This window comes from Aythya marila, assembly GCF_965140915.1.
Source record: "Aythya marila genome assembly, chromosome: 17".
Taxonomy (NCBI): domain Eukaryota; kingdom Metazoa; phylum Chordata; class Aves; order Anseriformes; family Anatidae; genus Aythya; species Aythya marila.
Window position 1 is genome coordinate 3291698 of NC_139058.1, and position 27280 is coordinate 3318977.

General features: G+C 46.6%; 1 protein-coding gene across 10 annotated transcripts in view; it reads right to left on the reverse strand.

Moving 5' to 3' along the window:
• The window catches only part of PITPNM2 (phosphatidylinositol transfer protein membrane associated 2), a 133656-nt gene that overhangs the window by 66272 nt on the left and 40104 nt on the right, over positions 1-27280 (reverse strand). For 9 of the 10 annotated variants that reach the window (XM_082773955.1, XM_082773961.1, XM_082773963.1 and 6 more), the window contains exon 3: positions 1694-1866. In XM_082773955.1, the coding sequence (XP_082630081.1) occupies positions 1694-1771 (78 nt within the window). In that variant the 5' untranslated portion in view covers positions 1772-1866. Of the gene's footprint in view, positions 1-1693; positions 1867-20124; positions 20267-27280 lie in introns of those variants that run through there. The other variant, XM_082773957.1, reaches the window with a different exon arrangement.

The window sequence follows — 27280 nt, forward strand, 5'->3', positions numbered from 1 at the left end:
AGCTAACCTTTCCTCCTGTAATACTCATAACAGAGTAAAGTCACTTGCTTGCCACGTACTTCTGTAGCTCACCTGCATCTTGGGCTACATCCAGCATCTCTTACTGTCCTGCGCTGGGTAGGTGGAAGGAGAGCAGAGACCTGGTAACATCACTTCCCAGCACACCAGCTACTGCACCTGACCTATGAAGAAACCTAATTTTGCTGCATATCAAAGAATCAGAAAATTAGAAGCAGGGCTGGATGGAGGCGTAGTTTTGCATGTAGTTTCCTGGGCCACTGCACTTCCCCCCTGCACGAAGCCCTCACTGCATATCCAGTCCTTTGACATGAAGAACTTGCCAAAATCACTGTTAAGTGGACAGAGTGGAGCCCAGTGCTCTGCATTAATTATTTTAACTGCTGAAAGCGAACAGCAAACTCATCCCACTGACCAAGTCCTCCACAGCCAAATAGTTCGTCTGACAGCATGCCTCATGCAGGCACTCCCCAGTTAACAATTCATCCTCCGTTAAATTAGGTGGGCTCTGCCTCCTCAATCACATCGTTCTCCTGCACGCTCTGCTGCTCGCTGAGGAGTTCTGCACAGCTAACACACCGCTTCCATCAGCCAGCTCTTTATTTAAAACAGCTGGGCTAAATTTGGAAGAAAAAACTTGTGACAAAATAGTTACAACAATATTCAAAGCTACTACAGCATTAGGAAAAGCTAGACAAAAATGATGCCACCTAGGAATAATGTTTACTAATTTACGTTCACATTTAGGTCAAGCGCACAAAGATGATACATATCCTGTATTAGTGTCAGAAAAAGGAATTGTGCAGTTATCACTCGCAAATGCACACCATACGCTACTGTGGCAGTCAAGTCCAAGTGTATGAGTTCACAAAGAAATATAGTTGGATGCTGGGGGAGAGAAGGGGTAGAGTTGTGCTTTTGCTACATTTTTTACCTTAATTCTAAGTCATTTTAGGTTTTAAACCAAATCAGATTCTGCTAGCATTCATCCCACCACAGAAAGAGGAGTCTAATACTGCCAACTCAGTATTAGACATGTGCTTTGTTGGATAAGCAAAATTAAATTTTATTTAAGGTACAGGACAATGAAATAACTCTTCAAATTCATTTCCTTTTAAAAATGCTCCCAGTTGGATTTCAAACACTAGGAGAACATGGGCACAGAGGATTTGAGTTATAAAAAGCCAACATTTTTATTAACTGTTTTATTGAAGAGAGGGGATTTAACAAAAAGTCCCACCAGTATTCAACAGCCTATTAAAAATAACATAAGTTTTATGCCTTGACTGATTAGTATCTGTCTCATAGTGGCACATAAACATTACATCTCGATTTTTCCCCTAAATTCCAAGTTACGCCTGTTTCTTCAGCCCAATATCCTCCAGTTCAGTACCCAAACCCGTAGCTCAATGCTTCCCTCCTTTTGAACAGCCTATCCATGAGTCAATATTTCCCCAGGTAGGTAGAACATACAGAGGTTTTCTAATTTAAGGACGAAAGGAGGCAGAACTTCAGGAATTTATAACTGGAAGTTCATGTTCCTTTTTCCCCCTGCTCAGAAAACCTCAAATTTAAAACAATTAATTCTCCACATGAATGAATACATTCTCCACATGCTCTTTCACACGAAGCCCTGTGTCAGCCTGCACCAAACACCAGCAGAAGCATTACTGACCTGTATCATGTACAGCTGCGCGATTCGATATTCTTCCACGCTCATTGGAAGGGGAATACGATACTCCTTTATAAGCATTTTGAATACAAAATCTTTCGTCCGCTTAGAAACACAATCCAGAAGCTTTTAGTAAAGGCTCCTTAAATAATGGCAAGCAAATGCATTGAGGATCCCTGAAACAGAGCGAGAGAGAGCAGCAGTTATTTTCCATTCTTATTGGAGAACATCCTACCAAGAAAAAAAATAAATAAATGAGCTCAAACGTTAATTTTTGTAATAGCAATAAGCTTAATAGCAGAGATGAGAATCCCTGGAGTGTTACCAGACCCTTAATATCAAATTGAACAGAATCTTTTAGAGGAATTTTGATTTGCTTCATGGGATACCATTAAAGCTATTACCCTCCTGACCTTTGCCACCGTATCAATCAGACTTTCATATGCAATAGCATCTCCATGGGAGAGATGTGACAAAAGCTCAAAATGAATAGGCAGACCTTTTGTTGCTAGACAATAAAGTATCTCTCCAATGTCAGCAACACACCAGAGATGCATCTACTCAAAGGTACCATGTTTTATCCTCTCGCATTCGTTCAGCTGCAAGAAAAGGCAGTAATTAGACTCCTTCAACCCTCACAAACTCTGTGAAAAAGAATGTCATTTGGATTCTAACAATGAGGACAGCCAAAATGCATTTTTCTCCCCTCTTTTATTTGGAATTACTGTCTTGGTAGGATCCATTCTTTTCCACCTCCGAACAGTCTACAGGCACAATCCTCCCATCATTGATGGCGACGTCAGACTCATTTTTATACTCCTGCTGCATAAGAATACAGCCAAAGATCAAAGTGCAACCAAAAAATCCCATCATACCCAGCCCTGAGGCAATTTGATAAAATTATGGCTTAAGAATATAGGGAATATAGCATTTACTACACTAAGGGTTAAAGCAGTTTCAAAACAAATGTCCTTAAGATTCCCCACAGGCTGTAGATAAAGGCAATGAAATAAGCTAAGGAAGGGGAAAAAACAAGACCAGGGAGGAAGAGAGGGCACAAGGGGTGAAGTTGCCTGCTATCGGCACTTTGAAGACTGCTTTCCTAGCATGGAAAGCACTTGCCTGATTCCTCTTCATCATCAAAACTCCCCTTTCTGCTGTGCCTGCTTATTGGGAGTCCCCTAATACAGCTGCTGGAGGGAACGTGGCCCCAAACCCTACACCTGGGGAAAAAAATCCCCGAATCAAAACCACCGACTTATCTAGTGGATTAAACTGCAGCCTGGGAACCAGGAAACTCCCCCCCGCTATCACGGCTGTCCATACATCTCGCTGTTTGCACAGCACTTCACTGACCTTTTACGAGGTTCAGAGAGGTTAAAACACATGCCCGTGGTCACAGAGCAACCAGGGACGAAACGCGGCGGTGAAACCCAGGTCTATGACTCCTGATCTGCTCCAACCTCTCTGCCACACCTGGCCCAGCACCGACCTTGTGCAGGGGCATGGACCACCACCATGGGCCAGCCACGGGCTTGGCACAAACCGGGGCTGCCCCTGCAGCCCCCTTGCTGCTTCGTTGCCAGCTCGCTGCTGTTTGATGGCCACGTTTCTGGTTTGGCTGTAAAGCCCATCCATCCTGGACCGACTCTTCTGGAACAAGCTATCCGTCTGGTCCTGCATCAGCTGAACGATTTATTTTCAAATTCAATTCCATTTCATTTTATTGCTGTCAGAGTAATCTGTGTGTATGTATGCACGGAGGGGGGAAATAATAAATAATAATAATTTATCTTTGCCATGCAAACTCCGTGGAAAACAGTTCTGGAAAGCCTGCGCTCCCCAACGCTGCCGTGCCTACACGCAGGCGTCTGCATGTCCGCAGGCATGTGCAGGATTTCCTCCATCAAGCTAATCTTCCAGAACAGGTGGGGATAATCTCATTAGGTGGGTTTTAATTAGTGTCATGGCAAAGAACAACAATAACCTCCGTAAGATGGATCTTAAACACCTTCCCAGATCTGCACTGGTGAGATGCCAGGATCCCAACTCTTGGAGCTGATGGGAGACTCAGCAACGTGGCTGGAGCAGTTCTTTATACTTCAGAGATCTTTGAAAATCTGATTTAAAAGCTTCTCCCCCCCAAAAAAATGCTCTGGAAGTGATTCTGCTCCCACCAAAAGAACGTCAGTCACGTCTGCCTCTGCTGCTTGCTAAAACCAGGATATTTCCTATCGATTGGAAGAGATGAATAAAACAAAAATAGAACCTTAAAAGCAATAAAATGGCAGGAAACCAGTACCAAGAAGGAAAAAAATGTGTTTATAATGAAGTGCCAGGCAGGCAATAATTCAGATGGCCAAGACACGGGAGAGACTGCTTTATTACAGACACAAAACCCAACCGTTTTGGCCCCCAGCAGCTCAGCAGCAGCCACCACCAGCCGCAGCACTCACTTGCTCGAGTGCACCAGGCTCGAGGAGCATGGCTGGTCCCAGCCACGGGTCCTGGTCCAGCTGGCTTCTGCTTTCCACTTTCCTGTGGTCAGTATGGTTTGGTTGAGCCTGCAGGTCCCCAAGGGGCAGCAGAATCTGCTCCTGTGCCTGAGGAAAGGCAGCGCTCCCAGGGACTGCCCTCTGCAGCCAGACCCAAAGGCTGGGCAGAAAGCAGTCCTGGAAATACCCTGGGCAATAGCAAAAGGCAGGTTTCAACCCCACCCTGACTGCGAGGGAGGTGCAAAGAGCAAGGCAGGACAAAATGGCACTTTCAGGCAACTCATAGCAGCCTCTTTCCAACGTCTCGGGGCTTTACAGAGAACCAAAGCACACCAAGACCGCTTACTGTACTGCCCAAGCGAAACAGAGAGCACAGCAAACACTGCAGAGAGAAGAGAGAGCCCTTCTGGGATGACACAGCTTTGAAAATCAGGTCTCACAATGTGGTCTGTGTCCCTGGCACTCACCCCCATCCAGCTGCATTTCGATGGCAGGCTGGATTTCGGCTGCCCGGCCTCCAAGCACCGAGCTGCACCTTGACGGGCAGCACGTTCGTGCAGGCCGTTATTCAATTTATACACAGAGCTGTAGTAACTGTGCGAGCCAGGCACATAATTTTATACCTCAATTATTTTAGAATCAGGCTTTCAAAGCATCATAATTATGCCGCAGAGTCAATATCCTGCCGCGATGAGTCAGGTCCACCTTTGAGCTATTGCTTCAGGCTGGATGAAGGCTAAGGCACTGTGTGCTGCATTTCCTTCTCATTTTCACATTTTCCCTCGTAACAGCGGCAAGTTTCTTAAGGAGGTGCCCTTTCTTTAAACGGGGGAGCCATCAGGATCTGCAGAAGCTGAGCAGATCGAGAGAGACAGCAAAATCCTCAGCTTAGTCCCCGAACTTGGTGTCTGGGCAGTCACTTCGGGAGCATCAGGGCCAGGCTCCCCGTTACTAAATGAGGTAGCAAAGGGCTGATGACAACCAACAGCTTGCAATTAAGGAATAAGAGCTAGTGTGTGAAGGGTATTTAAACTGTGCTATTTAAGTCCAGGAGGCCAAACCGTGGCCAGGCTTGACAGGCTGGCCCTGAAGGGCATGGAAATTGAGCGTTAGAAAAAAAAACCCTGGCTCCTCTGCACGTCAGCTGGGCCCAGTGCAGGAAAACCACTCACACCGATACATTCAGGCTAAAAAAGGCCCGTTCCTGCTCCGTTCCCAGCTGACTCTCCGAGCTGTCACCTCAACGGCTGATTTTTGACCAGCTCTCCTTTTCTGTGCCCCGGTTGCTGAGCACAGGCTTTTTTAGGACTGGAACGAGCCAAAGCACTGCAGCCACAACACACCTCATGCCAGGACCGCCAGTTTCTGTGTTCAGGAGGGAAGAAATAAAGCCCTGGAAGCAGAGAGCAGCTGTAATGAGCTTTTCCTAGCTTCACACAGCAGGCTCGTTTTACACTATTATAAAGTTTAAGGACTCATGCTAGGGAAGAAAAACCCATCACGGAGGGTCACACAGCAGCCAGAGGCAGAGGCAGGTCCCAGCCCAGGGACTGCGGTCCCAGGCTCTGATAAACCATTGCCTGCTCAGGGCTGTGCTGCCTTTTGAAGCTGAGAAAGCCTCTCACTCATCAGCTCAGCTATTGCACAATTTTCCTTGGAATATTTTCACTGAGAAATGAGAGATATTAAATAAACAAAAGCTGTAAGAAACAGGTAAAGGTAAAAGGACAAGCAAAGACATTACCTGGAGTCCTCGCCTACCTTCCTAAAGACTTTCTTTAGGTTTTCTACATCTCCTTAACCCCCCAAGTAGATGCCTCCTTGAAGAAAATGATATTTAAGAGATGTTAGCGTTGGTCCCAAGCGTATCAAACACTTGCACCTTTGGGAAGCAACACCAGGCTTAGGAGCCTGGCCACCACCGCCCCGCTGCAAAGTTCCCTGAAGGAGAACACGGTGCCCTCGCAAGACGGGAAGCGCTGCATACACATTGCACTCTGATTTATTTATGCCATTAGAAGAAGCTGCAGAAACGTAAAAGATCCCTAGGACTTAAGTCAGCGTTTTTTAAAGGCAGCCTCAACACTCACACCTTGATTAATGCAGCAGCCTCCCTGCTGGCCCAAAAGCAGCCTTGCTCAGCCTTATCCATGCAGAATATCAGGGCTGCAAAGACCCTTAGTTATAATTTTGACCGTATCACCCCTCTTATTGGCACCTCTTTGCCAGCACCACCTCCTTTTCCACATCAAACCTCTACTCACTCTCACCTTCAACCCCTTCAGGCCATCCCTCTCTCCTTCAGCACTTAATGGTCGATCCGGGTTTCCAAATGAAGGCTGCCAGCCTTCATTTCCCTAACAAAAAAAAAAAACAGAGAAGCTCTGTCCGTGCTGTCCCCGGCTCTCAGGAGAAGCTCTCCGTTAGGATCTGGGAGGCATCACTGCCGAACCCGGCTCATCAGCAAGGCACAACCCACCACACCGACCAGTCATGATGGTCTTCTCATCTGGGAAGGGGTGATGCTCTCTGTGGGATCGGCTGGAGCAGGACTGTCTCCTCTGATCACAGGAATGACCAACGTAAAGGTCAAGGGGAAAGCACAGTTTGTGAGGGCTTTCCAGGCAGATGAATATTGAGTGTTTGTGCTTTATCATCCCTCCTCTCCACCCTGCTGAAGTGATCAACCTGCACAAGCTGGCTGAAAGGTTAAAAAAATAAATAAAATCTATTTTGTGGTTATTTGTGGCTACCATTATTCGCAATAACACTCAACGCTGCACGCAGAACTCTCCCTCACACACACACGCACGTGTGCAATATATAAACTGAAGAGACAGAACGAGAGGCTTTTTTTAAATCAGCAGTTTTCAGTTTTAGTACTCCGGTCATATCTGCTGACTGGCAGCTACGCAGATTTAAAAATTCATCAGGCCTTGAAAAAAAAATAAATTAAAAGTTAAAGTTCCTTAAAAGTTCACGGCTCATGCTATTACTGATTGAAGGATACCGTGTCAGTAAGTAATGTTCTTTGTAATCATTCATCTTAATCATCCATCTCATCTGTCATGTCTTTTTTAAATAGAAGTTTTTTATGCAGATGCTTACGCACCCGAGTTTCAAGACTGAGTTTAGGTCACTTCCAGGAGTGAAGGAGAAGCTAGTGAACATTTATTTGCCCGCATCACAACAGGAGCCCTGGGGGCCTGCCCTGCCTCCACTGTGTCTGGCCATAGCCTGCAATGTAGTCAGTAAGAAAAGGGAATTGGGGGGGAGGTAAATAAAATAAAAAAGGAGGAGGAGGAGGTAAACGCAAGCATGCCTGGAGAACAGTTTTCCTCAGGTGTAAGCTTCAGGACAAGCTCACCAGGGTATTCCAAATGCAGGTAGCAGTGCAAAGGGCTGAGGACAAAACGCTGCTCGAAAAGGAAAGCACAGAGAGTGAACACAACTCGCATTTACAGTACTTAATCTTTTTTCCATTATTAGATACAATTTGATGTCACTTATAGAATTTAAGAGCTCATTGTAAAGCAGACGTTTATTACAACAGAAGGATGGAATCGGTCCAAATGCAATATAGCTACACTGGAGCTATTAAATCTTGTTATAGTTCACTGGGCAGCCAAATACTAGCTTGAAGCAATGAGAGGGAAAAAGAAAAAAAAAAAATCATCACACCACACCAAAGCACCTACACACCCCTATTTCTCCTTAAATATTCAATGATGTTGTACTGTCTCTTCATATTTTCCATTTCTGTTACTTCTTTAGCATTTGGGGAAAAGCACAAGCCTGACTCCCTCACTTTGGCCTTAGAAGCGATGCTGTGGTGCTCAGCAGCCAATCCTCTACTCACACGCTGACTTCAAGGGGACCAGGTAAAGTCCATCAGCAGAACTTTGGCTGGAAAATTAATGTTTCAAGTCATGCCATGCCTGCAGGTTATGCAATAATGAACTAATAAAGAAGCCATTGAAAGGACTAATATGCACAGTGAAGTCAGCGATGAGTTCGGAGGGAAAGACAAACCAGTCTCTAATCCTTTTGCTGATGCTGAGGGATAAAGCTGAATATTAAAAAGAATGCAATAGAAATTAAAGGTTAAAAGTTTCCAAGTAGTCTCCGTGCTCTGCACAAACAGGGCAGCTGCAAAACCCCGAGTCTGGTGGCCTTGAGCAGAGCCAGACTCCTCCATCCAGCTGAGCTGCAGAACCTGGGCAGACCCTGCCTTTCCCTGGCTGCTCCGAGCCCAAGTCCCTCACTGTCACCTGCTGAAAATAGGCAGAGATTACACACACGCATGTAAATAGAGATGTGTCATATAGATTTTATATGTGTATGTATATATAGACACGCACATGTACACACACACACACAGAAACAAAAATAAAAGCACTGACGATGTGATAACTGCAGTGTGTTGGCTGAAAACAGACTGAAAATTGCTGGGGTGGGATAAAATACTGTAAGGAAAAATCTATGCAACGCTACAGGCATACAGTGATGGACAGTATTTGGCTCTTATTTGGGAAACGTCCATTAGCTGAAGGCCACTGCCATGCAGAAGTCTGGGCACTCAATGGACAGTGGTAGCAGGGAGATGGGATGCTGGCCAAGTTAAATAAAAAAAATTAAACGGCAAACATGTCTAATTTCTAGGACAGCCCTGGGAGACTATCACATTTACACTTCACACCTTTGGTTGCTACAATCCCTCTTCCTGAAGGAATTGAGAAGAGTGAACAGAGAGAACACTTGGTGCAGTCTCCACTGGTTGTTCAAGGCCTCGCTTGGATTAAAGAAGTGAAAGAAAAGCCAAGAACAAGCCCAAACATAACCATGCTCTTCACGATCCACAGAACAACCCTTTCGCCTAGCTCACAGAAGCGCTGGCAGCAGCATGACACAGAAATTTAACCAGGAGAAAGACAAAGGATGAACCAGAGTCAAGGCACCACCTCACCTCTAACTCAAGCCATCATCCACCTCTCTCTCCATGAGCTGCTGCATTAGAAATTGCATTAACACTACAACATACCCTCTTTTTTTCTTTTTTTTTTTAATAATTACATTATTATAATGACAAGAGCAGGAAGTCACGAGAGCTCCTACTCTGTCATCTTAGCAGTCACCAAGCATGCAAATTTCAAGGGTAAGAAGTTCTGGGAGCAGCCAGGCTGAGGTGCAAGAGCTCTGCAAACCTCCAGTGAGCAGCCCCCCAGAAAGTGCTCAGGAGGAGCACAAAACTACCGTGCTCGGACCTGCTTGGAAAACAAGCGGTCCTACAGCTAGAGCTGCTTGGGAACCAGGTCTATTTCTCTGAAAAAAAAAAAAAAAAAAAAAAAAAAAAAAGACTGTGAATGAAGAAATATACTTCAAGCTGCAGAACCAAGGAGTCTCAGTCTGCAGATTATTTACAAATGTAAAAGGCTTTCACTGCCTAACCTAAGTTATTCTCACTACAGTTCATGCCTCTCCTTTTGTGCCAGTCTCAGGAGAAGTTAACTATTCTTCTGCAGTTCTCATTTTCATATTGAAAAATATATGCCTCCCTCCCTCGTCTTTCTTCTGAATTACAAACTTTCAGTCTCTCCTCGAGGGTCACATTTTCCAACCCTCTTCTGATCCTTCTGTTTCTTCACCCCTCCTCCCACTGATCCACCACCAGACCTGAAGAAAAAGGGCAGCTTTTCTTTCATACATCTTTCATATCACTCTTGCTCATCTATATTCCTGCATGACATTTGCCTCTGGCATAAAGCAGCTGATGGTCACTCAGTCCAAAACCCACTGCAGCCTCATCTCATCTCCTGCAGAAGGGCGACCACACCAGTCATTCCCCGTTAGACAGTTTATTCATGGGTCTTTGCACTCATTTTACCAAATTATAGCCCATTTCAGATTGCTCAAGGTTAGTTTGAATTTTTATCCTGTCCTCCAAATACCTGCAGACCCACTAAAGCTGACTTTGAGACATGAGAAGTCTATTTCCAATTTTGGGATTTGAGTCAGACAGACCCTGGACTGCTTTCTTTGTAGCTCCCTATCACACTGAAAGGGGACATCAACCACAACTCCAGTTTTTCAGTAGTTACAGTCTAGATGGAAATAACATTTTATTACTTCACTTATGCAAATATCACATGGAAAAGGGAATGAACATTCATAGCTGGTTTTAAAAGACTATTTTGTAGAGGGAACAGTGTATGATTGCAAAGTCAGTGTTATAGCACCATCATATTTCATGCTGGTTTCATTAGGCTGAGATTTGCCTTGCCTAAAGGCAAGATAGGGAAAGAGAAAATAAGTCCTACTCCATCAGAGGAAACTTGGAATGACACCTAGATCCTTGCACGAGAAGCCAAACACAGCAGTGAAGGTTGATGAACAACGCTGCAATTGAGATGGAAAGTAAGAGGCCATTTTGCACAAGAGGGGTAAATGTTTAATATCTCTATTGCTTCTTTAATCCATAACATCAATAGATTAACACTGCTTCTGTGGCTGTGTAATTTCTTTGGAGTTTTGATCTTGGAAATAATTACACTAAATATTTCATAAGTGCCTTTGAAAGTTTTTTGGTTAATAAAGAAAAAAGAATTGCCAGCTGCTCTCAGATTGCAGCGGGATAATGAAGGTGCACGGATAATCAATAACCATTTTCAGTTCGTTATTCAGCACATTTTGGGCTGGTGCTATTTCTTTCCCTCTACCATTCCGCATCCCACATGCGGAGTGACGGAGCATTTTTAAACCATCAGATCTTACCGCTTTTGAGAAGCATTCTTCATGCTAACCACAACGTGGAACCCCCAGCCTCTAATAACGCCTACAAAATTTATAGCTTTCCAGGGTGCTTTCAGCTGAGCAGATTGCAAGCTGGGGCAGAGGAGGCCAAACTGAACTACTTGACGGATTGAAGGAGTTTCTTCTTTGGTGTAAAAAACAAATCGCTGCATTTCTTCAGCAACTCCCGAGTGCATAACAGCTCAGACTGGATCTTGCATTAAGTTCCACCGGGCCTCCTGCACCTCAGGGGAGGAGAGGTGGTGAGGCGAGATGGAAGCCTGCAGCTCCATTTCTACTTCTTGGCAGCTGGGGGGGGCTCCACTGGTTTCTTCCAAACCAGGATGCCTGTGACAGACATCGCTATGAGAGACCCCAGTGACACTTCCAAGCATTAACCTGTGTGTCCAGCCTCCCCTGGGAATAGCCAGCCCCGCTCCACCCACAAAAAAAACACCAAGGGATATGCTGTGAGCACTTAAAATATAGCCAGAGCTGGAAACTGAATCCAGGACCTGGGAAGGAGCAAGGCACACGGGTGAATCCATCAGGCCACTTGCTGAGAGGATAAGCAAAGGGAGATGAAGCCATGTAGCAGAAAATTCTCTCCTTAAGAAAAATCAAAACCTCTTGGTTTTACAGAGTGGAGTTAAATTGGAATCTGCCCGAGATATCAGCAACTCCAGTGTAACCTTCAAAATCCCATAAGATCTTGATTTATTAGTTTAGCTAGAAACTTGAGGGAAAGAAAAAAAAAAAAAAACAAAACTATTTATTGATGCCTCAAAAAAAAAAAAAAGTTTTCATGGCAAAGAAATGAAAGTGGACACTTTTACAGACACAATGCAGGAGGCAAATTGAACATGTTCTTTGCAGTCAGATAGAGCTGGAGAGACAAGATGACAAAAAATGACAAAACAACTGCTGCACGGTATTGGAAGGGAAAATAAAAGCCAAATAACAGCTACACCTTCCATGCAAGCAAACCTTGGGAAGGAAAATTAAAAAGTACCCACAAGAGATACCTGCAAAGCATTTAAAGTGCTAGTTTAAAACAAACATCAGAAAAAAAAAGAAAAAAAAGAAAAAAAAAAAAAAAAACAACACATTTGTCTTCACCTACTTGCTATGTTTTGCTTTTTTTAATCACCTCTTTTTCTCTGACCACCTTCTCAACAGCCCTGCTATTTCTCCACCGCCACAGCCATCCATCTTCTGATTCCCTACAACACAGAAACCTTCACAAACCTCAAGGCAGAGGACACCTGCAGGAAAGCCGACCATAATAAAACACCCAGGTGCTGAGACAGAATTGGACCAGCGGAGGCTGATTACACTGCCGAGTGACATTGTCCCTCCCAGGAGGGAAGCCAGCTGCACCTTTGTATATTTAACTTCTGCATGAGCTTTTCTGAGCACAAAGTACAGCGTGTTTCTACAGAATACTTATAAACTCTCCTCTGATTAAACTCGGGGCCAGCTATACAGCCTTGCGCTTGTTTGGATTTCTCGACATGCAATTCAATTACTATTCCTGTCATTTTGCAGACTCGTGAAACAAGACCCAATATAATAGGGAATTAAAACGGCACTGTGGAAGGAACACGAGCACCTCCAGCCACTCTGGACACCCCTGGGCTGAAATCCCCCGGACCCACCATAGCAGGCCGGGCTGCCCAGAGGGTTTTCTGCTGCTGCTCTGAAGTGCAGAGAGATGGCAAGAGGGGTGAAAAGTGGGGAATTCACTGCAAGCCAAAGACATTGAGCACTGCTACAGGGACAATTGGAGGTACGAAGGTAAGTTCTGGCTAGAAAAAAGAGGAAACAACACTGTTTGACTTAGTCACCCAACTGGAGTGAGTGTATGCAGTGGCTGCTCCAAATCCAAAAGAGCAGCACTGCCTGGCTGGCGCCCAGCTGTGCTCCTTGCAACCATCACACAGCACTTCACAGATGCATTAAAGCTTTGCCCTGGCCTCAGGAGCTAGGACATGTATCATTATCCCTCATCTGTTGGGAAAATTGAGCTACAGAGAGAAGTGATCTGGCCCAATATTCAGAAGAAAATTAGTGAAAGCCAATTCAGGAGTTCCTGGGTTCTGTAAAAACTTCCCCATTTTTTCCCCTTTTAAATAAAAGAGGAAGTCAGAGAGATCAAATAAATCAAGTTTTGCTGATAACTGGCATAATTCTGCAAGACTGAAGTAAAGACTAAAGCCCGCCGGCTGCAGGGAAGTGCCTGGAAGCTTCAAGAACTTTTCTTTTTATCTTAAAAAAGCAGATAACAAGCACAATCCACGAGCTTGACTCAGTTGCATGAATGCAGCCTGCCACAGCCTGTGGCTTCATGGCCCTCAGGACAAGCATGGCCACAACTGCATCCCTGCCTCTCCTACAAGGGCTATGAATGTCCTCAGAGTTTCTACAAATGTCAAGGAATGAAACCAGCCAGGATGAAGAGACGGTTAAACCCTCACTTCAAACAGCATCCTCACAGAAGCTTGTGCAAATAATCCTTGCTGTGGATAATGTTATCAGACATAATTAAGTTTTGCTCTGAACCCAATAGGGACATTAACATCTTGGGAATCACAGAAGAAACTAACTTCTCAGTTGTCAAATGCACACGACAGAACTCTGAAGCAATTCCTGCCTCCTGCTTTAGCCTTTTATTCTGGCCTGTTCAGCTGAAGAACTCCTCCCCGCTCCCTTGAGTTTCAAATATCCAAGGTCTGAGTTTACTCAGACTCCTCTCATGGAAACAATGCTATTTCCTAAGGAGAATTTCTGGATATAATAAAGCATTCAACTGCCCAAGACCACATATTGTGGTTTCAGTACAACAATATGAGCCGAAAGTCTTCCCAAGGGCAGATTTCTCGTGTTCCTTGAGGGCTTGTGTGGAATCATGTGTGGTTTAATTCCTCAAATTAAACTTGATTTCAATTGTCTTCTCCAACCAAAAATTAAACCTCACAAGTCAGTCACGGTGTCCTACAACAAAGGGTCATTCTGTGCCCATGGAACAAATGAAAGCTACTTAATAAGGACCAAAGCTAAAAATTTGTTTCCTGACCTGCAAGGCCAATTCAAATAAACTCTTCTGCTCTGTTCCCCATCAAATATCCAAATTGTGTCTGGAATGTCCTCTTTTTTTAAGTGTCCTTTATAAGAAAGCATTACAAAAACAAGTCCAGAGAGAAAGAAGTCCATAAAAGTTTATGGCGCAACATTTTCCTTTTCATTAGAAGTAACATGGGATGAAAACCTTGCTCCAACCTGACAGCAGCTGAGGAGGCAGAGCACAGAGCAGAAAGTGTCAAATCCCATCAATTCAGGTTTCAGGGACAGCTCTGAAGGCCTCAACTGCCTCATGCACAGCTTCTCTCTCCTTAAACTCCTCCTGGCCCTGTCAGGGCAGGCACACTCATCAGGTTGTCTCATCTGACTGGTGCAGTTTCCAGTCTGGGCTGTACAGTTCTTGTTACAGTCTGGCCCACTGTTTTACACCTTGAGAATTTCTCATCCTCACTATTTTGGCTTCGTGTGGCAGCTGTCAGAGAGCAGGAGTGCCACACGGCTTTTGCGAGAGCCTCACATGCCCTTCATTAAAGGGCATTACAGCTGTATTTATATCTGACATAAATCTGCTTTGTAAACAGTGACCTGATTCAGGATCTGCACTTTCTTAGACTGCAATATCAGGAGCACACGTGTGCTGGCCCCTAACGGGCAGCACCAGACCTGCCTGGCCCTGGGAGGAGGCACTGCTCACCTCCAGCAGCAGCCCTTTTGCTTCACTGCAGGTTACCTTCTTCTGCTGCCCACCTTCCTCGCTCACTGCAAACGTGATGGGATCTAGGAGAGGAGCCAAGGCGCTTGAAGATGTCAGCTTTGGTCACAACATGGCACAAAGAAAAGGGGAAAGAGAAGAGAGGATGATTATCCTGAGCAATAAAAGTTATTTACATGTTACAGGTAACACAAGTGTCCGAGGACAGTGAAGTTTGGGCAGTTTAGACCAAAACACACTGCAAGTGCTGTCTCACGGCCTGACCAGAGGTAAGTAGCTGTTCTGAAAACCAAAGGCGTGCTCTCACTCCAGGCACCAGACTGTTTTCTCATCTCATTTCTATTTGCTGGCAATTCCAAACGCTATGACAAAAATGTCAGCTCATTAGTCTTGTTCTTAGAAGTCTTAAGCTCTCATATATGAAGTTGGTATTATCAACAGAGTCCATAAATTGCAGCTAAAGTCCATAAAGGAAGCAGTCATGACATAACCCCAATTTAATCTGAATCAAGTTGCTAGAGTCAAAGAAGTGTTTTCCACAATGGTAATTAATTTTTTATAAGAATGGATGAAAGGGGTTCTCAATTAATAGAATAGGGAGACAAGCTAGAGACGATTGTCCATTTTACTAATACTGCAATTTAACAGCTATTCAGCATCTAATAACTTCTCATTAAAAGTCAACCCTCCCCTTTCTCCAGCAGATTAGCTACCCATTTGTCAAACACAATGCAGCCTCATTAGCCTAAAAGTTCAATTTCTGCTTTCCCACAGATTTGCTTTTATTTTGCTGATACCAGTAAGCTAAAACCCTGAATGACAGCAAAGTCCAGAAACCAGCAACACAAACACTCCGTTTGTTTTTCACAAGTTCTGGATGGCATTTGGGATGCCACATTCCCAGCAAGTCCAACTGCAACACCACATACATGCAGTTGGAGCAAGAGCCAGGTAGGAAACCCCTGGGTCCTCTTACACAACGCACAAGGCATGTCCATACTCTGGAGCTCACCTGACAGAGGAGACTGGGGCTGCCTTTTCCTAACACCTTTTCCACCCAAAGAACAGCCTCATAACACTGTACAGACCGTCTGGAACTGCAGGGTATAGCTGAAAAGGAGACATAACAGCAATTTCTGCTTTTACCAGAAGTTTCAGTTGCCATTACTTTGAATTTTTGGATTATGATTGGTCTTCACCTATATAACACAGAGGTGGATGTGTTGTTCTGGGTGGTTGTTTTAACCACCACCAGAGTTCCACAAACCTCGCAGCAGGGTGGGCTGGCAGCAGGATCACTCCTAGCAGTCAGAGCTCAGGCAGGACAGCAGCCACAGCCCTGAGGTACAGCACCAGCACCCTTAGAGAAATGTGTACCTAGACATGCCATGAGCACAGGCAGGCGATGCATTAGAAGATAAAAGCTCCTGCCAGGGCAACCCTAAAATAAATATCAACAAGAAAAAAAACCCACACTGACACCAGCAGGGAGGACTGGGCTCTGTTGAGGAAGAGTACGGCCGCACAGCCGTGCGCGGTGTCTGGGCACGTTATTGAGACCTAAGACCTCAGCACAGAAAGAATCCGTCTGCACGGATTTCACCGCAGGATCAGAGCTCCAGGAAGCCCCTATAAAAGATAACAGAAACTGAAAGAGGTTACAACTAAGGCTAATACCACCCAAAAGCTAAAGCAAACAAAAACATTCCAGTCTATCGGCTTTATCTGCAAAAACTATTCAGCTGTGTTTAAGGCTGTAACAGCCATATGCACAGGCTTCAATACAAGGGACACCTTTCCCCCAGCTCCTGCTGTTGTAATTCGAAGGAACGGATCCAGACATCAGCAGAAGGGGAAGTTCAGGATATATACAGCATTGGTTTCCAAGAGAATATTTCTCGTGTTACGTGAGACCAACATTTTTAGCCAACTTGGCAGAAAATAGACAAGCTGCAAAGCTATCCTAAAAATACCAGTCCTGCTAATTACAAGAAGGAACAGCAAAGCATAAGCAACGGCAGCACTAACAATCCATACTTTTAGTGACACCCTGCTAACAATTTATTTTTTTCCCTAAATCCACACCATTTCTAAAAGATCATCTCAGTTGCTTGGGTGTGCAATAGATGCTTCTGGTTTTATGTCATGCAATTGAGACAAGCCAAGCTCATCTCAGACTGACTTATGGCTTCATCTGTGTGATTTACTAACATGTTTGTCCTCCTCCACCTCTCCTCAGCACAGCGAATATTTGTTTTCATATTCTGGAATTCAGCTGCCCCCAACAGGGACCTTCGCAACACACCTCCAGGTGCAGGGGCAGGGCACCAAGCCACCAAGAAATGCTGGAGGGAGATCAGGGAAAAAAAAGAGAGAGAAAAATCACCAATGTACACCAGCTCCATGATCCATCTCATCAGGCAGGGTGTCTGAGAGAAGCACAATAACTCTCCCAAGCAGTCACTTGTACCCTTCCTGCCCACTGAGGAAGCTTTTCCCAAACCCCTGCCTGCTGGAGGCAGGCCTACACCTCAGCGTAACATGACAAAGCTTCATCTCCTACCAGGAGCAGGAACTCTATCTGAGGGACAGCACGACAGCTGGAAGGAAAGGGGGATCACTGCATCGTTATCTGTGAACTGAAGAACCTTGGAGCTGAGGGCAGGTTTTCAGCTCGCCCACAGCTCCAGCAGGGTCTGTGCAGCCAGGGCACCTTGTGGCCGAGAAGCTGGCCCACGTCTCTGACCTCTGTGGGAGGCAACTCCTTGCAAAACCAAAGCAAGGAGGAAAAAAAAGTGGCAGGAAGGAGCAGAAAAGGGTAGTTTGAAATTGCTGACCCCACGCCTTCTCAAGAAGCACGAAGCACGAGGCCCTAACCACTCCCCTCGCTGCTCTTCCCCTGAAGATAAGTGCTGGAGACCATACAGGCCATCTGCCCTACTGATGTCTTCCAGTCATTCACCACAACTTCAGTGTAATTATACAGAGAACAAATCAGAGAAGAAAGCAGAAAAACATTAAGACAGCATCAGCTAGAACCCAGGAGCTTATCCTCTGCTCTCCCACTAAAGCACGAGCTTTTGCCAAAAAGCAGCTACCCCTCCTTCCTCAGGACAGCACCAGACAGCCTCAGAGTTTTTAATAAACTGATAAAGATCAAAAACCTCCAAAAGCTTGTAAAAAGCTTAACATCTTAGCCCGGGCTGGAGGCGTGCTGGTGACAGCCCGAAGCACAAGCCAGAGCAAACTCGGGCCCGTGCTCCTGCGCCGAGGGTTGGCAGCGCTCGCAGGAGTCTACGGCTGCAGAAGAAAACTTATTTTTGTCACTGAAATCAGCACGGGTGACTCACAATAGGCTCAGGGAGCCTCGTTGAGTGTTTTTTTTTTTTGTTATGCAGTCACTTTTCACCCTTAATTTTCAAAAATGCTTTGAGTGACAATAACGACAATAGAGCATAATAGCCATAATTAGCTAGCGTGAGAGAAAACTTCCAAGTTCCAACCTAACCAGAATTACTACTTGAAAATAGGCCTCACAAATGAGTAACGCAGTCAATCCCCATTGAGTACTGAAGCTAGAAGAGAACAATCTCAGGGGACTGCCCGTCACCTTCTGCAAATTCAGCAGCACAGTCCAGACAGCCCTGGCAGCAGAGAGCAGGAGCAAACACTGCTCAGACGGCCGCTCCGAGGGCGATTTACTGCTGAATAAACCACTGGAAGCATCTCCAACTTACCAGATAAATGGGTCTGACTGGACCAAAATCAAACAAATCACTGCCTTCTCGAGCACAGGTTAATGTATTTTTTTTTCCAGCAGGACTAAGAAGGTAGAAAGCACACGGGCAAGCTTTGAGAATGACTCGCCAACCGATGGCTCGACATGCACCTTTTGGAAATCCTTCCCTCGCACATTTTACGCAACCCAAACCGCCCACTTAAAAGGACAGAAGGCACCAGCAACACTGAGAAGTCGATGCAAAATTTGCTCCATCGCCTTGTGTTGTCACAGGGCAGAGAAAGGCAAGAAGCAAGAGTGTGCAAAGAGACAAGGAGGTGGGATGTTCCTTCAGCCTTTCTTTCACCTGCGTTGCTCCCTGGGCAGAGCAAAGGCCAAAACCCAACCCTAGCCCCAGGGCTGTCCCCAAATCTGCGTGCTCCCCCCCAGGCAAGTGCTACCTGACCACCAGCACAGACCCTCTTGGGTTCAGTGACAATGGTCAAAAGTTTGAGCACCCCATACGAGCAGGCTGGTGAAGGCAGCAGTCAAGTTTAGGACAACCACCTCCGCTTCTCAAAGCGCCAAAGTTGGCCAGAATCTTTATTTAGGACTAAAGTCCAGTAGCTCTCCTCTGAAGAGGGGATAACATGGAAACTATTCTTGCAGAGTTTATTTTGAGCTGAAAATATTTTCCAGTTTCATGTTGACAAGCTGGGGTTCTAACCGCGCTGTGTTGCAGGATAATGACTGGATTTCCAAGGCCTGACACGGGGAAAAGCAGAGGAATCTCCATTTTTCTCTTTAAGGTGTTTGTTCCTGCAAGAATTTTTATGCTTTCAAAATAAGGTCATGCACTCCTGCAGCACAAAAGGGCCCCAAAACCAGACCACAGCCGATGCTATCTATCATCCCAAGTAAACTGTGATAATCAGATCAGCCAAACAGTTATAAACTGACCATATCTAAAGGAGAAGGAAACAATTTTCTCAGATTCCTCCCCCTGACAATCACCTCGGAGATTTTCCAAACAGCCAAGCAGCGTCAGCCTCCCGAACACGTCCCAGTGCTGAGCTCCTCTGGGACTCAGAGACAAATTCCTTCAGCCCTGCTGGAAGCCCGGGTCAGCCTGTCACATCTACTGGAGAAAACGCTTTGCTAGAAGGACACAGTAAAAGCATGCATCAAAACCTCTCGTTTTATCCACACCTCCTGCGATGCCTTCAAAGAGCGTTCCTGCGAGTGGCTACAGAAACCCCTCGGGAGAAAACCTTCCACTCCTCACCCAACGCAACGTGCTTTGGTGCTGCACAAAGGGAGGTTGCAAGGGCAGAAGGGACGATTTGCTGTGTCTGTACAGCACCTTCCCTCCCCGGTGGCCCAACACATCGTGCTTCAGAAGTGCTGCCAGCCTGAGGACACCCACAGGGAGAAAGCCACTGAGCACGAGGAGGTTTTGAAGGTCCAACGCAAAGAACAGAGCGAGCTGCACAGCACAGCAGCGGCACCAAAGGCACGTCTCCGAAATCCCACCTGGGCTGCTTATTCAGGCTGTGAGGCACCCACGGACCAACGCTAATTACCGCTTACACTCTTACTCAAAGTGAAAGGGGTTAATTAACCAAATGCATACGCGTACCTTCGGAGCTCAGTCCCAGCAGCTGGAGGCACCTGAGTGCTCGGCCACCCCCCACTCCTTGGAAGCAGCTCCCCGAGGGACACGGAGGACGGGCGCATGCAGCTACAGCAGCAGCGAGCAGGGCACTTGTGGCTCTTCAGCTGGGAGGTGGCGAAACGCCTTGCTCGACACGGGACCATCAGCTAGAGGATACCACGTGCATTTTTTTTTTTTTGTGAACAGGAAGTTGCTGCTTTGCTGGAACACAAGGTGCTTCGTTTTTCCCCTGTAACACACCCCTGTTCCTGCAGGCAGAGCTCAAATGTCTCCGCTGCCCTGCTCTCGGTGTTGAGAAATGCTGTAAAAGGGACTGCTAGGGCTCGAACTAGGGGTATCGGAAAGAAATGCCATCAGTTTTTATTTTTAAATGCATTTAGCTTTGTGCAGAGAGTTAAAAACTCTCCCTCAGCTCCCTCAGATGTCCTGGCACGTAGCAGTTCTGCAAAAGGTGGCAGAGACAAACCTTTCCCTCGACAGAAACGCACTGCTCGGGGTCACCCACACGGGTCCCTGTCCTCTTCCACTCCCAGAGCAGCAACACCCTCCCTGGGGCTGCTCTGAGCAGGCAGTAGCATCAGGGGCTGCGGAGCACAGCAACCAGCCCCAAGCTGCTTTTTGCTTACTCTTCTCAACTCGGTGGGATGGAGGAGGCGTCTGGTCTGGACTGCAGCCTGTAAGTGGCACCTCTAGTTACGGTGACCTTAGGCACCCCAAACATTAATGTCAAGCACCCTCTGGCCCTTTCCCGAAGCATGATTCAGGCACAAATTTAGCACAAGCTAAGCAATTCAGAGAGTGACTGTGCTGCAGTCAGGAGGGTTACTACACACCACCCAAACCCATGACATTTCCATAGAAACCACAGTGGGAAAGAGAAAAGCCTCAAAAAGCTGACAAGAGAAAAACACTTGGTGAAGTAAGTTAATTCTGGAGGGAGAAACACACGTGTGCAAGGTCCTCCCTGGTTCTCCAGCAGAGCGGGCACTCGGAGGTAAGAGTTAGCATCAGTTAGTGATCTGCAAGGGGATTTTTGCTGTTAATGTGTCACCAAACGTAAAGGAACTTCCTTAACTTTTTTCCAGATTGGGTAAAGTCTTCCAGAATATACGTGGGATTGATTAAGCAAATAGATACTGGGGAAAGTGTAATGGAAGCAATTGATTCTTTTGGTCAAACAACCTCTCTGCTGAGAGCAGGAATGAAATAAAATTAAAAAATAACATTACTACCAGGTGCACACATTTTCAGCTGCAAACTAATAAGCCACTCCCAGCAAAAAAAAAATAGCTTAAGTATGTTCCATTACACACATGCCTACTCCAGAGAAGTGTTATGTGACATCAAGGAAAAAAAAATCTGTCAAGAAAGCAATGGCTTTTAAATAATTCAGGATGCTCTGCTCTTGTTCTGGAAACCAGTCACATTCCAGTGCTTGGCAGAAGCGAGCCGGCTCTACTGGGAGCGACGCAAACATGCACGGAAGGAGGCTGTTTGTTCCAAACTGAATCACTCGGTGAGATGCCTGCTGCATCTCCAACCCTTTCCAGGCAGAGGAAAAACATCCCCAGCTTGCCTGGTGCTCAGCTCAACCGACTGCACACCCCGGCACCTTTCCACAGAAGGAAAAGCCACGCCGAACTCCACGAGGTTCGAAAGCAAATCTGCAGGCGAGCATTTCTCAAAAGGTCAGGGATGTTTGGTTCAGGCTCGTTAGCTCAAAGCACAACAAGGTTCTCGCGTCGCTGTCGGCGGGACGGTACAGAAACCCCTGTGACAAACACCCTCAGCGTGCAATAAAAAGCCGAGTCGCTTACCGTGGTACAAGGAGAAGCTGCCGGCAGCGCTCGCAGAGCTGCTCCACTCACACAGCACACCTCAAATTAACGTCGCTGGCTCCAGGCACACACGTCTCAGATCATGTACGACCCGCACCCCACCGAGGCTTCGCCGTTCTCTCTGCTCAGCTGGTACGAGCCTACAAATCATGCCAGGCATCGAACGGGGAGCTGCACGAGCACGCGTGCGACGTGTGCACCTCGCTCTCCTATCGGGGCTGTGCTGCTGTGAGCCGATTGCCCCCGTTCTTCCCTTTGGCAAGCCAAAGCTTCCCTGCTAGCATCCTTCATAAACAGCACATGACTTTCTGCCTAGGAAAAAAACGGGACTGCTTTTCGGGTCTTGAAAAATACTTCAGCCCGACGGATGCGTTTTTCTCTGGAATTAGTTTCTAAAGATATACTCGAGCTGCCACTTCATCAAAAGCAGAGCTAAGGACACTAAACAAGTCAATACATTAAATGGTTTATCTTGTTAGAGGTTTTACAGCTATTTAATAATGAGTTCCAGTAACTGCTGCCTGCATATGTTTATTATTGTATGAGAGTCTTTAAAAAAAGCTCTGTGTAATGGCCCAACCTTGCCTTTCAGCTGCGTAAAAATTCCCTGCTCCAATCAATATCATCATCATTAGCAAGAAACTAAAAAAAGATCAGCAGAAGCTATAAAATACAGTAAATTACATTCTGCGAACAGCTTCACTGCCACCATATTTTACAGAAATCCCATTTAAAATTCGCACGTGGAAAAAAAAAAAAAAAAGAGAGAGGTATACGCAAAAAAGCAAATCTGGGCAGGAGGCAGAGCAAATATGTTGTGTTCTACAATGAGTGGGATAATAAAAGCAGAACGGTAAACTCCGAGCTGACCTTTAGGGGTCAGTCACATTTTCCATGTGCTGTTAAATATCGCTTGCAAAGGCGGGGGGGCAGCAGGGGGAAATCAATTCAGAAGGAAATAAATAATACGCGGTGTTTACAGGGAGCAACCAGCCAGAAGTCGTTACTTTCCAAACCAGAGCAAATCGCCCATCGCTTCTCGGGACCAGAAGAAAGCTTCGCATCCCTCTGCCGATGTGTTGGCACTTAAAGGTTTTACACACCGCAGGGTCTGAGCCTCTGAAAGCAGGCAGACGAACGCACATTCCTCCCTCTCCCAGCACTGACGGGCACGGCAGCTGAGTTCACAGAGCACGAGAAGAGCGTAAGCGTTTCTTCGGCCAATAAAAACAAAACTCAAAGCTACAAATATAAACCCGACCTGGACCACAAGCTTGCTGCTGAGGAACGAGTCGTTTACCCTTCAGCTTCAGCTGTCTTCCCAACCAAAAGGCATTGAGGGATGCTCACACTGTTACCCAAGTTGCTGCCACCTTATTACCTGGACAAGGCTTACACCACAAAGCCTCCCCTTCGTTATCTCACACCAAGAAGAAATCTAAAATTTTATTATTGGGAATATCTAGTTAGGAGAATTTCACCTTAAATAAAAAAGAAATGGGTCTGAAATGTAGATGAACTTAGTCCAACTCTATTCAGGACCACATGAAATGCCAAAAAAATCCCAGAACCCAAAGAAAGGGGCAAAAAAAAGCCCCATTTTTTTTGGCTGCTAGTTTCACACAGGCCTGGAGCAGCCGCAGGAGCTGCCTCACCAGGACGCATTCGCTGGGTGCTCTCAGGGGGTTGCAGCCCAGCTCATCAGAGCTGCTGTGGGGCTGTGGCCACCCCTCTTCATCTGCCCTCGTCCCAGCCGCTCCTCTCACCCCCAGCCATGGTTCTCTTGGCCCAGCTCCTCCAGGCTGAGGCTAACCTGAGCCAGACTTGGGCAGATGGAAGAGAAGGAGATGGAGTCACAGTCAGGAGGAATTGGGATGCCAGGAACCAAACCAAGCCCGAAGGCATGGGTTGTGGGGAGGCCACCTGTTAGTCGCAGTCTGAGTGGATGGTCCCCGTTTTATGGTAAAGGTGGTTCTCGTCTTGAAGATGCTCCTTGATGAAAGGACTCACTCTTTGATATAGGGAAAAACCTAACTCAAAGCTAACAAGCAATAATTCCGTTTATTTCCATTTACTTTGCTGTGCCAGGTGAGGCTACCTCCCACACCCAGTTCAAAAAATCAGAAGTACCCCTACTTTAAACCTAGAATAGGAGTTTGAGACAAAATAGCCAGGTGATGTTCGCGTGCAGAGCAAATACAGCAATACCCCATTTCTCTCTGAAAAGTTGGCTTTTTCGAGTTGGCTTTTTCCAGGGATTGTTGCGTAGCGGCACGCTTTTTTCCTTTTTACCTTTATGCCAGCTTCTCTAGAAGGAAAGCAAACAAGCCTCTGTGACTAATCCTTAGCTTTGCCAGCTGACAGAACCCATTACATTACCACACCGTGCTTTAAAAAAAATAAATAAATAATAAAAATGACAATTTTTTGAGGGGAAGAGGAGAAAACGGGATGCTGTGGGAGATCCTGCCCCGGTCCCTCTGTGCTCCCCCCAAGGCATCACCCCAGGCAGGGGCTGGCACTTCTCCCTCAGCCCCAGGAGCCTGCCCGGTTTGGGGACAGACACCGGGCAGAACAGCCACGTTCAGGCACAAAAAGGGAAAAGCGGCTCTCTGCGATACAGGAGCCGCCACGGTTAAGTTGCCATGGAGAAAAGGGAACTGCTGAAGTGTCTTGAGGTACACGGTGCCGAGAGACATTACAGCAAAGCCAGAGGGAATAGAGAAGCAAATGGATTTAAGTGCTCCCACAAACCTGAAGCTTCCAGACAAGAAATTACCAGTAATTACTAATAATATAATTTTCATGCAGCACTCATCAGTACGAACCAGTTCTGTCCTCACAACAAAGAGGAACAACAAAAGCCACAAACAGTTACCAAATTAGCTTATTAAGATCTCTGGGATTTTTTGAACCTTCATAACCATCAAAATTGGTCTGAATGCACAAACACGATTACAATAAAGAGGCCCAGAGATTTTCTGGGCACAGCAGCAGCAGCAGATGCAGCTTCATCCCGCAGGCAGCGGGCGCTGAGGAAACTCTTCCACAGCCACGACGGCCGCTGCCCCGGAGCTGCTGCTCGCCTCCCGCGCTGCTCCTCGAGCTTAGGAAGCTGTTGTTGCTCCTCTTTCACACTCGCTCCTCTATTTAAAAAATAAAAAAGCACACACTGAATGGCAGAGCTGGCTAAGCAGACTGTACAGCCCACAGCCCACAAGACAAAGCTCGCAGCAGAGCGAAGAGGTGCTAAGTGAGAGAGCCCGACGGGGGCTGCTGATTTTCCTCCCGTGTCTCTCCCTGTTCCCCATCAAGGCACGGCCCCGTAAGCCACGATCAGGCGCTCACTTTGTTAAAATCCAGGCACAGCAACACTCAGCCAAAGCAATCTTCATCTGTCCGGCAGGACCCACATGCATCAGAGGTGGAACCACTGGGCTGAAAAGCCCCCACGGTGCCTGGCTGACTCGGTGGAGCAGCTGCAGTCAGCTCAGCAGCACGGCGAAGAGGAGAGAGGTGCAGCAGGACGGAGGCAGCTCTCTCTGCTCCAGCTTCTGGCCAAGGAAAGGGGAAGAAGAAGAGGAAGAGGAAGGGGAAGCCGCACAGCTTGCTGTCCCCAGCCACCAGAGCAGCAGCCAGACCAGGACGAGGACACAGCTTGCTCCAGAGATGATTTTAGCACTCAGGGAAGGGCTAAACTATCCTGTACGGCTGCGTCCATTCATTTTCCAGAATCTCAACCTCCCTAATGATAACAGTTCCTGGAAGAGCACTTCTAACCGAATTAGAGGACGTCTCACAAGCACATCCTTGGCAGCAAGAAGGCCGTGATGTGGGAAGACGCCTGACTGCGTGATCCAGGCCCTCCCTAATTCAGTTACGTGCCCCGTTGAGCAGAGGTGAGAAGCAGGTGTTGGAAAAGCAGCCTGAACCCGAGTTTGTGGTCTGTGGGTTGTGTGCATGTGTTTTTTCTCCCACACACCCCATTTCTTTTAAGTAGTGGAATGAGTTGCTTGGTCTTTCACCTTTACCAGCACCAGCTGTGCTGCTGAGAAAGGTGCAACGCTCATCTCCCAGTAAAGCTGAAGCAGGGACCTGGGTTTTGTTGGAGCAGGAAGGACAGAGAATGGAAAAAGCTTCATCCTACACTGAGTTAGGCATCACCCAGACATGCTTGCTCAAGGAATTTCTATGCAGTAGAAGAGATTTCCCACAGCGACAGATACTTTGTCCAGTTGTCCAAACTAAAACACCCATTTGACAGGGGATTCAGCCCATCCTCGGACACACTCGTGCTCTGAAACATGCCCTTAAAAGGAGACTTGGTTGTTCTTTTGCATTAAGCAAAGCTGTGTTAAAATGTTTGTTTCCAATGGAAGAGGGAGACAGACATCAGGAGGAAGCAAGCTGTGTCTGAAGAGCAGAATTTCTGGCAGATGGGTCAAGAGCAGCAGCTGTGCTCACAGAAACACACGCATCTTTGCATACTTCGGGTTGCCATTTGGAAAACATCACAAAAGACAGCCTAGAGCAGAGGGAAAAGGGGCCAGTTTTGACAACAGGTGTCAGGATACACTTCTCTTGTACCTTTCCAGGGGGTGCTGCAGACGGATGGTCCATCGGGCAGGGAAAAGGTCAGCATTAACAACAAAGCTGTACTGGTTATGGCAGTACCTGAGATACCCTGCAGAGATATATATCTTAACTGTGGTGTGATCAACACAGTGCCTGTGTCCAAGTTGAGTTGCTGCTGTTCCCAACCAGGCTTCAATCTCCTTGGCAGCCCTCTGGCTCCGTGCACGTCAGCAGCACGTCTCTCCTCCCCAGGGACAGGGTGGAAGTTACCTACACAGTGTGCAAGGGGTGTGAATGTGGAGAACAAAAGGCTTCCATCACAAAAGGCTTCCATCAAAACAAAGAAGCGACACGTTTTGGCCTGCGTCCTCGATGAGAAGCAGGTGGCGAGCGCAGGGATGACCAAGGAAGACTGAAGCTGAGGAGCTGGAGTCCAACAAGTCAGCAGTGCAAGAAGTCGTGTTTAATTTCTACATCACCACATCCTACTGTGCCCACTACCCACCGCTTTCTGCAGCAGAGCCAAAAAGCAGCGCCACACAACTGCGAGGCAGGCACGATCAAGGCAAAGGGCTGCTGCTGGATTTACTAACCTGTGTCACGGAAAGAGCTACAGATGCCTTATCATCGCTGAAATGTTACAGAGATAACGCGTGTGCGTGTTAGCTGCCTCCTGGAAACGCAGCTAAAGGCACTATTCTGCACTG